At 41.5% G+C, this 12621-nt stretch overlaps 1 protein-coding gene across 4 annotated transcripts in view; it reads right to left on the bottom strand.

Moving 5' to 3' along the window:
* Window positions 1–12621, bottom strand: part of SYTL4 (synaptotagmin like 4) — a 71321-nt gene that overhangs the window by 23840 nt on the left and 34860 nt on the right. For all 4 annotated transcript variants that reach the window (XM_008701706.2, XM_008701708.2, XM_008701707.2 and 1 more), the window contains 4 exons: window positions 2319–2499; window positions 1852–2067; window positions 1612–1721; window positions 1223–1325 (listed from right to left, as the gene is read on the bottom strand). In XM_008701706.2, coding sequence (XP_008699928.1) covers window positions 1223–1325; window positions 1612–1721; window positions 1852–2067; window positions 2319–2428 — 539 coding nt within the window. In that variant the 5' untranslated portion in view covers window positions 2429–2499. The remainder of the gene's footprint in view (window positions 1–1222; window positions 1326–1611; window positions 1722–1851; window positions 2068–2318; window positions 2500–12621) is intronic.

Genomic DNA, 12621 nt, shown 5'->3' with positions numbered 1-12621 from the left:
TAGAATATTATTTGGCAATAAAAAGAAATTAAGTCCTGATACATGCTATAACATGGATGAACCTTGAATACATTATGTTAAGTGAGAGAAGACAGTTACAAAGGACCACATATTCTTTGATTTCATTTAAATGAAATGTCCAGAACAGGCAAATATAGAGATAGAAAGTAGATCAGTGATTGCTTAGGGGTGGGGAAGGATAAGGAAGTTGGGGGAGTAATAACTAAAGAGTACAGGGTTTCTTATTAAGGTGATGAAAACTTCTAAATCAGTTGAGGTGATGGTTGCAAAGTTCTGTGACCACACTAAAAACCATTGCATCCATTATATGTTATAAATCGGTGAATTGTATGGTATGTGAATTATATCTCCATAAGCTTGTTACAAAAAGACACTAGGAAAAAAATGACTACTCAATGGTTTTTTTGATTTTTTTTCCTTAAACTTAGATGGATGTTAATGGCTAATATTTTTTATGGTAAAGAAACATTTGTATGAAGATGAGCAATTCTTCAATTTTAATTTCTTCTGTTTTATTCTGTTAAATTCAAGTAAAATTAAATAGCATGCTTTTAACGTATATGTTATGATTCAATATTACACAGATTTTTCAGTCTATCCACCCATCCATCCTTCTCTCTCTCTCTCTCTCTATATATATATATATATATATACGCGCGCACACACACACACACAAAAGATATCTGAAATAATTTTCACATGTGAATACTAGGCTAGCAGGAATTTGGGTGATTTTTTGCCTTCTTTATTGTTTCCTATACTGGTCAAATTTTTAATAATGAGTATGTGTTATTTTTATTCATCTTTAAATTATTCTTAACAGAACAGAGTAAGGGCACCTGGGTCTCTCAGTTGGTTAAGCCTCTGCCTTTGGTTCAGGTCATGATCCCAGGGTCCTGGGATTGAGTCCCGCTCAACGGGGAGCCTGCTTCTCCCCCTCCATTTGCCCCTCCCCCCTGCTCATGCTTTCTTGCTCTCTCAAATAAATAAATAAAATGTTTTTTTAAAAAAAGAACAGAATAAATATGCCAAAATGTTAACGTTTACATGTGGGTGGTAGGATTAGGATTCTCCCCCTCTTTCTTTATTCTTTTCTGTACTTTCCGAATTTTCCTGTAATAAAAAGCTATTATTTTGTAAATAGAAGAAAGTTTAAAATAATGTTAAAATAAGTTAAAAGGATTTAAGTTATTTATCTTACCTGGGCTCCTTCTGTTGCTCCTGAATGATCTTTCTTCCTGGCCAGATATCACTCATCTGTGACTGATGAAGAAGGGACTGTCCCAGTGTCTCTTTTTTACTCACTTCAAGACAAACAAAAGCATCGCATAGTGGTGGTGATGAGAGCGGGAAAGGGAAACACATCACACTTGCAGAAGGGATGGCAATATAATCTTTATATTGCCCCCCAGAGAGCCCATGAAGTGAAGACACTACCAGTAAGACTATAATAGGATTCCATGTCAGAGGATCTATCACTGAAGTCAAGCACCTCAAAAAACAAAACAAAACAAAAACAAAAAACAAAATCCAAAAAACAAACAACAACAACAAAAACAACAACAAAACATTTCCAGACAGGGCCAGTACCTGCAGGCTTGCGGCGCAGGGACATCCTAATTATCTCACTGCCTGTGCGGTAAGCAAAGCGATTCACTTTCTGGTCATAAAACCAGTCTCCAGTTGCCTTCTTCAGCTCTCTGGGAAAGGATAAAAGAAGTAAGAGATGATTTTTTTTAATGGTTCTTGTCATTCAACTAACAAAGGCCAAAGAGGGAAATTCTCCCCACAGCTGGGGCTTCCTTTTCTCTCTCCATAGGTGATACTCACATTTCCTTGGTGCACACCTTGCACCTCCAGATACCATTGCTTTCCTGGATGCGGCAGTCCCGACACACCAGGTGATTACAACCCCGACAAGTGTTGGTCTTGGGAGTCAAACGGCCCAGGCTCTCTTGGCACCGGGCACAGGTCCGATCGCTATAGTGTTGGCTGCCCCTCTTGGCCCCTTTCCTTTTTATCTCCAGTAGCTCATTCTTCAGTCGCCTGCCAAGACCCCAGGGAGAAGCACAAACGCATTCACAATCTGCATAGGTTGGATGGAAAGTTGTTGAGGGGACAAGACAGTAAGACTATTTGGTTCTGTGGAAGCAACAACTCCAGAGCCCAGCCTGACCTAGTGAGGAATTGTAAACCTGTACACAAGTTCCTCTGACAGTCGCGTGGGAGGTATAAGGAAAGGTCCAAATAAAATTGGTCAAAGGTCTGGGAACCTGTGCTTTTTCGGGAACTCTTACCTGATCCTTTTCTCATCTGCTTTCCGGAGCTCCTCATCTCGTTGTAGAACACTGAGGATCAAATCCCTCTCCACCTCAGACAGAAAAGAAAGGTCAAGTATCTCTGACATGATTTATTCTATTTTTTCTTCTACTCTTCTTTCTTCAAAGCAACCAGACCAGGAGAGCCACCCAGAGTTGCCTGAAATAAGATAAGAACTATTTTCACACAGATAATTTACTCCAGAGTAGGCCCACAGCCCTAGAACCTCTTAGTAGGCTACTTTCCCCTTAAGCCAGGCTAAAAAGATGATGTAGAAGTATCTGACCTATTTACCATTCCTACTCCCACCTGAATCCTGCCCTGAAAATGAGGAGGCTTTGATTTTTCAAGAAGAAAAACTTATTCATGACCCTGGGAAAGGGTTGAGTCTTCAACATAAGCATCTTAGTCTGGAATAAGCACACAACAGCTAAGTCAAACTCTCCCGACACCAAGTGAATCCACAATCATCCAATTTTCAATACTTTACATGTTCTCAGTCCCAAGTCTATTAATCCAAATAATCAGACAGCTGGTTTCTGTAGTGAGGAGAAAACCACATGAGGGCTCCTGCCAGCTGAAGCCCATTTCTCCTTTCCTGACCAGCTTCCACATTCTCGGGACTCAGTTAGCTTTATGCTACACTTCAAAACTTCCACCACCTACTCTATCTCCCAAAGTTCATATTGCTACCACTACCTGAAGAATATCTTCACCCATTTCACACACATTTGTGAAGCACCCACACTGACAGGCATTGTGCAAAGTGCTAGGAATATAGAGATGAGTAAAACAGGATTCTTGTCCTTAGGAAGTTCACAGACTAGTAGGGGAAATACAGTACAGTTCACTAAGTGCTATCAGAGAGATAATAAATTTAATGCTATAGGAACCTAAAGAAGGAAGTAATTAATTCTATCCTACATAGAGAGAGAAGAGAAAGACCTGCATATATGGAAGGTTTTACAGAAAAGGTGGATTTTTCCTTATAAAACAGTATATTTTTGTTGGTGGGGGGGAATGGTAGGAAAGATAGGTTTGAGCTAAATTTTATAACTCTCATTCTTTTTCAAAAAAAAGATTTATTTTTTTTGAGAGAGAGAGCATGAGTGGGGGCAGGGGGTGAGGGGCAGAGGGAGAGGGAGAAACAGACTCCCCACTGAGCAGAGAGCCAGATGTGGGGCTCAATTCCAGGATCCCAGGATCATGACCTGAGCTGAAGGCAGGGCTTAACTGACTGAGCCACCCCAGTGCCCCTGTAACTCTCATTCTTAAAAATTAAGAATTTTTGAATTTATCCAAAAGAAGATGGACAATAGAAGTCCATCAAACATGTTTGTTGTTGCTTTGTTTTTGATATTGGGAAATCCCATGATTAAATCCATTTTACAGAGATCATTCTAGAACAAAAGATTGATTCAAAAGACAAACTGAAGTGCAATCTGGAAGTACCCCACATTGTAAAATATGTACATTCCTTAGCCAAGCAATACCACTTCTAGGAATCTACCTATAGGAATGTTCATAGAAATGTGCATACAACAGTATATATACAAGAATGTTACTTCAACATTATTTATAAGAGCAAAACAAAAAAGTTCTTTAAACAATACTTCCATATAATGGCATACTATGCAACCATTAAAAATGTGGTATATCTGTATGAAAATGCATCTTGGAGAGGGAAAAAGAAAGTAGTTGCCAGACTATACTTAATGATTTCTTTGGTAAAGTATTTATCTATATACATTTGTATATGTAGAGGAAAAGATCTGGAACAAAAACCACGATCATTGGTTTCTCTTGGGGAATAAAATTGGGATGTGACAACTTTCAGTTTTTACTATAAATGGTTATGATTCTTTTACAGAAAATATGTCTTGCTTTTAAATCCTCAAAAAGCAAATTCAAAGAAGACAGGGGGATTATTGTAATAGCCCAGAAAAAAAACAATCTAGGTTTACTAAGTGCGCCTCTAACCAACTTGGGAAGTCATTTTATTTCTTTCACCCTCTGGTTTCTCATGTACAAAATTACCTATTTCACAAAGTTATTAAGAAAATGAAATAATGTGTGTTAAAGGGCCAATCACAATGCTTGAAACCCATGTTTGGAATACATGTACTTGCTGAATCTGCTGCAGGGCAGGTGGAAACCAGGGCAGCAGGACAAAGAAGAGAGAATAAAGTCTGAGAAGCAGAACTGACAGAATGGAGTGACTAAGAGGATGAAGAAGGCAAGGTCAAAAACCTTGCATGTCCAGGTTTAACAACTGATGGATTAGTGAGCATCCTAACAGTGGTATGAGTTAGAAGAGAAGAACCAGGTTTTGTTGGAGTTAAGATGGCAGAGGAGTAGGGGACCCCTTTTTCAGCCGGTCCCCTGAGTCGAGTTGGATAGGTACCAGACCAGCCTGAACATCCACGAAATCAGCCTGAGACGCAGAAAGATACATCTGGATCTCTACAAATTAACATCTCCAGCGCTGAGTATTGAGGTACAAAGCGGGGAGCCATGAAACCGCGCACAGATAACAGAAGATAAACGGAAGGGGGAGGGAGCCACCACGTTTGGGCGCCAGGAAGCGGTAGTCACCTGCACGGGGGAGCAGGCAGACTCACGGACCTGCACCTGCGAGAGAGCAGACTGAGACCATGAGCCAGGGTACGCGCGCCACTAGACTGAAACGGAGCTCCGGTGTGCTCACTGGAACCAGACTGAGATCGGGAGCTCCGGGAGCGCATGGGGGTGGCTGGAGGCTGGCGGTGTTAGAAACACAAAGGACAGAGATGCGCCGGCCCTGGAAGTGAGGGCTGGGACGCCGGGTGTGGGGCACACATCCCACACATCCCGGGACGCTGCAGGTTGAGCAGCACCAACAGAAACAGAGTTAAAGTGGCCAGAACATCAGTGGAGAATGGTCCACGATCCCTCTGTTCTGAGACAGAAGCTGAGATTCGGCTACTGCTGCTCTGACTCTCAGAAGAGGAGCAGCAAACCGCCAGGGAAAGCCGCCAGAGAACAAAAGCCTGGAAAGACAGGCTCACAGTGTGCCCATCCCCATCCCCCCTCACAGGGGACATGGAGACTCTACCCAAACAGGATTGCCTGAGTATCGGCGCGGCAGGCCCCTCCCCCAGAAGGCAGGCTGAAAAGTCAAGAAGCACACATCCCTAAGATCCCTATAAAACAAGTACGCACTGCCTGGGTCCCAGTCAATAATTTGGGCTCTGGACAACCCCGCAACCTCTCCTCATCGGAATGACCAAAGGAGAATTCCCCCCAGCAAAGAAAACACAATGAGTCTGTGGCCTCTGCCACAGAACTAATGGATATGGATATAACCAAATTATCAGAAATGGAATTCAGAGTAACATTGGTCAAGATGATGTGTAGACTTGAAAAAAGTATTAATGAAAATGTTAATGAGAATATGGAATCTCTAAGGGTGGAAATGAGAGCGAATCTGGCAGAAATTGAAAATTGTATGAGCCAAATGCAGTCAAAACTAGAGGCTCTGACGGCCAGGGTGAATGAGGCAGAAGAACGTATCAGTGAATTGGAGGATGGGTTAGTAGAAGAGAAAGCTAAAATAGAATCTGGACTCAAAAAAATCCATTCTCATGAATGTAGGTTACGGGAGATTACTGACTCAATGAAACATTCCAATGTCAGAATCATCGGCATCCCTGAGGGGGTGGAGAAAAACAGAGGTCTAGAAGAGATATTTGAACAAACTGTAGCTGAAAACTTCCCTAACCTAGCAAGGGAAACAAACATTCGTGTCCAAGAGGCAAAGAGGACCCCTCCCAAGCTCAACCACGACAAACCTACACCACGTCACGTCATAGTGCATTTCGCAAATATTAGATCCAAGGATACAGTATTGAAAGCGGCCAGGGCAAAGAAATTTCTCACGTACCAAGGCAAAGGCATCAGAATTACGTCAGACCTGTCTACACAGACCTGGAATGAGAGAAAGTGTTGGGGGGGCATTTTTAAAGCCCTCTCAGAGAAAAACATGCAGCCAAGGATCCTTTATCCAGCAAGGCTGTCATTCAGAATTGATGAAGAAATAAAGACCTTCCAGAATCACCAGTCATTGACCAATTTTGTAACCACGAAATCAGCCCTACAGGAGATATTAATGGGGGTTCTATAAAAGTAAAAAGGCCCCAAGAGTGATACAGAACAGAAAGTCACAATCTATAGAAACAAAGACTTTACTGGCAACATGGCATCATTAAAATCATCTCTCTCAGGGGCGCCTGGGTGGCTCAGTCGTTAAGCATCTGCCTTCGGCTCAGGGCATGATCCCAGGGTCCGGGGATTGAGCCCCACATCAGGCTCCTCCGCTGGGAGCCTGTTTCTTCCTCTCCCACTCCCCTGCTGTGTTCCCTTTCTCGCTGGCTGTCTCTCTCTCTGTCAAATAAATAAATAAATAAAATCTTTAAAAAAAATCATCTCTCTCAATAATCAGTCTCAATGTAAATGGCCTAAATGCTCCCATAAACCTGTGGCGATAGGGTTGCAGATTAGATAAAAAGAAATGACCCATCCATTTGCTGTCTACAAGAGACTCATTTTGAACCTAAAGATACATCCAGACTGAAAGTAAAGGGATGGAATACCATCTTTCATGCCAATGGACCTCAAAAGAAACCTGGGGTAGCAATTCTCATATCAGACAGATTGGATTTTAAACTAAAGACTATAGTTAGAGACACAGAAGGGCACTATATTATTCTTAAAGGATGTATCCAACAAGTGGATATGACAATTATAAATATATATGCCCCCAACACGGGAGCAGAACCAAAGAATACTCATTCTATTCGAATGCCCATGGAACATTCTCAAGATTAGACCATGTTCTGGGTCACAAAACAGGTCTCAACTGACACCAAAAGACTTAAATTATTCCCTGCATATTCTCAGACCACAACGCTCTGAAATTGGAACTCAACCACAAGGAAAAATTTGGAAGAAACTCAAACAGTTGGAGACTAAGAACCATTCTGCTTAGGAATGATTCGATAAACCAGGAAATCAAAAATCAATTTAAACAATTTATGGAGACCAACAAGAATGAAAACAAAATGGTCCAAAACCTATGGGACACTGCAAAGGCAGTCCTAAGGGGAAAATACATAGCCATCCAAGCCTCATTCAAAATAATAGAAAAATCTAAAATGCAGTTTTTATATTCTCACCTCAAGAAGCTGGAACAGCAACAGAGGGACAGGCCTAATCCACGCACGAGGAAGCAGTTGACCAAGATTAGAGCAGAAATCTACGAATTAGAAACCAGGAGTACAACAGAGCAGATCAACAGAACTAGAAGCTTGTTCTTTGAGAGAATTAATAAAATTGACAGACCACTGGCAAGACTTCTCCAAAAGAATAGAGAAAGGACCCAAATTAATAAAATTATGAATGAAAAGGGAGAGGTCACAACCAACACCAATGAAATTGGAAGGATTATTAGAAACTTTTATCAACAGCTTTATGCCAATAAATTGAACAATCTGGAAGAGATGGAGGACTTCCTAGAAACCTATAAACTACCAAGACTGAAACAGGAAGAAATCGATTTTTTAAACAGGCCAATTAATTATGAAGAGATTGAAACAGTGATAAACAACCTTCCAAAAAACAAAACTCCAGGCCCAGATCGTTTTCCTGGGGGATTCTACCAAACATTCAAAGAAGAAATAATACCTATTCTCCTAAAGCTATTTCAAAAAATAGAAACAGAAGGAAAGCTACCAAACTCATTCTATGAGGCCAATATTGCCTTGATCCCCAAACTAGGCAAAGACCCCATCAAAAAGGAGAATTACAGACTGATTTCCCTAATGAATATGGATGCCAAAATCCTCAACAAGATCCTGGCTAATAGAATCCAACAGTACATAAAAGGATTATCCATCAACACCAAGTGGGATTCATCCCTGGTATGCAAGGAGGTTCAACATTCGCAAACCAATGTCATAGATTTTATCCAGAAAGAAAAATTCAAAAATCATATGATTCTCTCAATAGATGCAGAAAAAGCATATGACAAAATACAGCATCCTTTCCTGATTAAAACCCTTCAGAGTGTAGGGATAGAGGGTACATTCCTCAATCTCATAAAAACCATCTATGAAAAGCCTACAGCAAATATCATTCTCAATGGGGAAAAGCTGGAAGCCTTTCCCTTAAGATCGGGAACTGGACAAGGATGCCCACTCTTGCCACTATTATTCGACATAGTACTAGAAGTCCTTGCAACAGCAATTAGACGACAAAAAAGGGATAAAAGGTATCCAAATCGGCAAAGAGTCAAACTGTCTCTCTTGGCAGATGACATGATACTCTATATGGAAAACCCAAAAGAAGCCACTACCAAACTATTAGAAGTTATAGAGCAACTCAGTAATGTGGCGGGATACAAAATCAATGCTCAGAAATCACTTGCATTTCTATACACGAATAATGAGACTGAAGAAAGAGAAATTAGGGAATCCATCCCATTTACAATAGCACCAAAAACCATACGTTACCTTGGAATTAACTTAACCAGAGACGTAAATGACCTATATTCTAGAAACTATAAATCACTCTTGAAAGACATTGAAGAAGAAGACACAAAAAGATGGAAAAATATTCCATGCTCATGGGTCAGAAGAATTAACATAGTGAAAATGTCCATGCTACCCAGAGCAATCTACAGTTTCAATGCTATCCCAATCAAAATACCAATGACATTTTTCAAAGAACTGGAACAAATAGTCCTTAAATTTGTATGGAACCAGAAAAGGCCCCAAATCGCCAAGGAACTGTTGAAAAGGAAAAGCGAAGCTGGGGGAATCACAATGCCAGTTTTCGAGCTGTACTACAAAGCTGTGATCACAAAGACAGCATGGTACTGGCACAAAAACAGACACATAGACCAATGGAACAGAATAGAGAACCCAGAAATGGGCCCTTGGCTCTTTCGGCAACTAATCTTTGATAAAGCAGGAAAACACATCCAGTGGAAAAAAGACAGTCTCTTCAATAAATGGTGCTGGGAAAATTGGATAGCTACATGCAAAAGAATGAAACTTGACCACTCTCTCACACCATACACAAAAATAAACTCCAAATGGATGAAAGACCTCAATGTGAGACAGGAATCCATCAAAATTCTAGAGGAGAACATAGGCAGCAACCTCTACGACATTGGCCAAAGCAACCTTTTTCATGATACATCCCCAAAGGCAAGAGAAACAAAAGATAAAATGAATTTATGGGACTTCATCAAGATAAAAAGCTTCTGCACAGCCAAGGAAACAGTCAGAAAAACTAAGAGGCAGCCCACGGAATGGGAGAATATATTTGCAAATGACACTACAGATAAAGGACTGGTATGCAAGATCTACAAAGAACTTCTCAAACTCAATACGCGAGAAACAAATAAATCATAAAATGGGCAGAAGATATGAACAGACACTTTTCCAATGATGACATACAAATGGCTAACAGACACATGAAAAAATGTTCAAAATCATTAGCCATCAGGGAAATTCAAATCAAAACCACACTAAGATACCACCTTATGCCAGTTAGAATGGCAAAAATTGACAAGGCAAGAAACAACAATTGCTGGAGAGAATGTGAAGAAAGGGGATCCCTCCTACATTGTTGGTGGGAATGCAAGTTGGTACAGCCACTCTGGAAAACAGTGTGGAGGTCCCTTAAAAAGTTAAAAATTGAGCTACCCTATGATCCAGTCATTGTACTTCTAGGTATTTACCCCAAAGATACAGACATAGTGAAGGGAAGGGCCATATGCACCCCAATGTTCATAGCAGCAATGTCCACAATAGCTAAATTGTGGAAGGAACCAAGATGCCCTTCAACAGATGACTGGATTAAGAAGTTGTGGTCCATATATACAAAGGAATATTACTCAGCTATCAGAAAGAACGAGTTCTCAACATTTGCTGCAACATGGATGGCACTGGAGGAGATAATGCTAAGTGATATAAGTCAAGCAGAGAAAGACAGTTATCATATGATTTCTCTCATCTATGGAACATAAGAACTAGGAAGATCGGTAGGGGAAGAAAGGGATAAAGAAAGGGGGGGTAATCAGAAGGGGGAATGAAGCATGAGAGACTATGGACTCTGAGAAACAAACTGAGGGCTTCAGAGGGGAGGGGATGGGGGAATGGGATAGGCCGGTGATGGGTAGTAAGGAGGGCATGTGTTGCATGGTGCACTGGGTGTTATATGCAACTAATGAAACATCGAACTTTACATCAAAAACCAGGGATGTACTGTATGGTGACTAACATAATATAATAAAAAAAATTTAAAAAAAAAAGAAGAGAAGAACCAGGTATGGAAGTAAAGCAAGAAGTTTTGTTTTAGTCATACTGAGTTTATGGTCCATACAGGATATCCTGGTAATTAGGCCCAGCAAGTAGCTGGAAGCACAGGGCTGGCCCTCAGGAAGAGGAACCGTATCTGAAAGGACAGATTTGGTAGTCACGGCAGTCAAAGAGCTCAGGGCAGACACAGTGAGAAAGGAAATGAGGATCCTATTTACTTTTTCTGCTCTCCCTTAAAACTAGACCATAAAGTCCCTTTACAGTCTTCTTCTTTTAACTAATTACCTACAGGACAATAAAGAGTATAAATGATGCAGCATAGTTATAAGGTTCCTGAAACCTCAACAGTTTCTTGACTTGGTTATTTCCTGGTCTTTATTAAACTGTAAGATACTAAGCTTCTTGGGCGCCTGGGTGGCTCAGTTGGTTAAGGGTCTGCCTTTGGCTCCGGTCATGATCCCGGTTCCGGGATCAAGTCCCACATCAAGCTCCCAGCTCAGTGGGGAGTCTGCTTCTCCCTCTCCCTCTGCCTCTGCCCCTTCTTGTGCTCTCTCTCTCTCTCAAATAGATAAATAAAATCTTAAAAAAAGATACTAAGCTTCTTTCATAGTCCCTTTCATAGATAATTTTGAGGAAGAATTCTTAGTTTTTATACCCGAGGAGAATACATACAGCCTAAGAGAACAAGGATACTTTCAGTATTCTTCTATGTATCTGGCCCAGCACCTAACGCAATATTTACCACACAGTGTTGCACATGCTGCCACTACTGTTGATCATCACCACTGTCATCACCCCACTGGTTCCATCTACTGAGAACTGACTATAATGCCGGGCAACCCAGTACTTATATATATTAACTATTTTAATCCTCACAACAACCCTAAGAATGAGGTACTACTGTCATCCCCATTTTATAGATGAGGACCCAGGAGAAGTTGGGTTAACTTGCCCAATAATAAACAAAGTAGGGGCGCCTGGGTGGCTCAGTTGAGCATCTGCCTTCGGCCCAGGGCGTGATCCCAGGGTCCTGGGATCGAGCCCCACATGGGGCTCCCTGCTCTGCTGGGAACCTGCTTCTTCCTCTCCCACTCCCCCTGAGAGAGACCGTTTCCTCTCTCACTGGCTGTGTCTCTCTCTGTCAAATAAATAAATAAAATCTTTAAAAAATAAATAAATAAATAAATAAACAAAGTTTATTTTGGGATTCAAGCTCAGGCAATCTAATTCTAGAGCTAGTGCTCTACTGGCTCTGTCCAGGCAGAATCATGGCCAAAGCAATGATAAAATATTGAACAGTGGGTCGCCTGTGTGGCTCAGTCGGTTAAGCACCTGCCTTCAGTTCAGGTTGTGATCCCGGGGCCCTGGGATGGAGGCTCCATCCAGCTCCCTGCTCAGTGGGGAACCTGCTTTTCCCTCTCCCTCTGTTGCTCCCCCTGCTTATGTTCTCTCGCTCTGTCAAATGAATAAATAAAATCTTTTTTTTTAAGATTTTATTTATTTAGTTGACAGAGATAGAGACAGCCAGCGAGAGAGGGAACACAGCAGGGGGAGTGGGAGAGGAAGAAGCAGGCTCATAGCAGAGGAGCCTGATGTGGGGCTCGATCCAATAACGCCGGGATCACGCCCTGGGCTGAAGGTAGACGCTTAATGACTGCGCCACCCAGGCGCCCCTAAACAAAATCTTTAAAAAATAAATAAATAAAGTAAAACATTGAACAGAGTGATCAAAATCATTGCGCAGAAGATGGCGGAGGAGTAGGGGACCCCTTTTTCAGCCGGTCCCCCGAGTCGAGCTGGATAGGTACCAGACCAGCCTAAACAACCACGGAATCAGCCTGAGACGCAGGAAGATGCATCTGGATCTCTACAAATGAACATCTCCAGCGCTGAGTATTGAGGTACGAAGCGGGGAGCC

This window comes from Ursus maritimus (assembly GCF_017311325.1).
Source record: "Ursus maritimus isolate PB19 chromosome X unlocalized genomic scaffold, ASM1731132v1 scaffold_X1, whole genome shotgun sequence".
NCBI classification, from domain to species: Eukaryota; Metazoa; Chordata; class Mammalia; order Carnivora; family Ursidae; genus Ursus; species Ursus maritimus.
The sequence above is the reverse complement of the archived record's forward strand: the minus strand, read 5'-3'. Positions and strand labels throughout refer to the sequence as shown.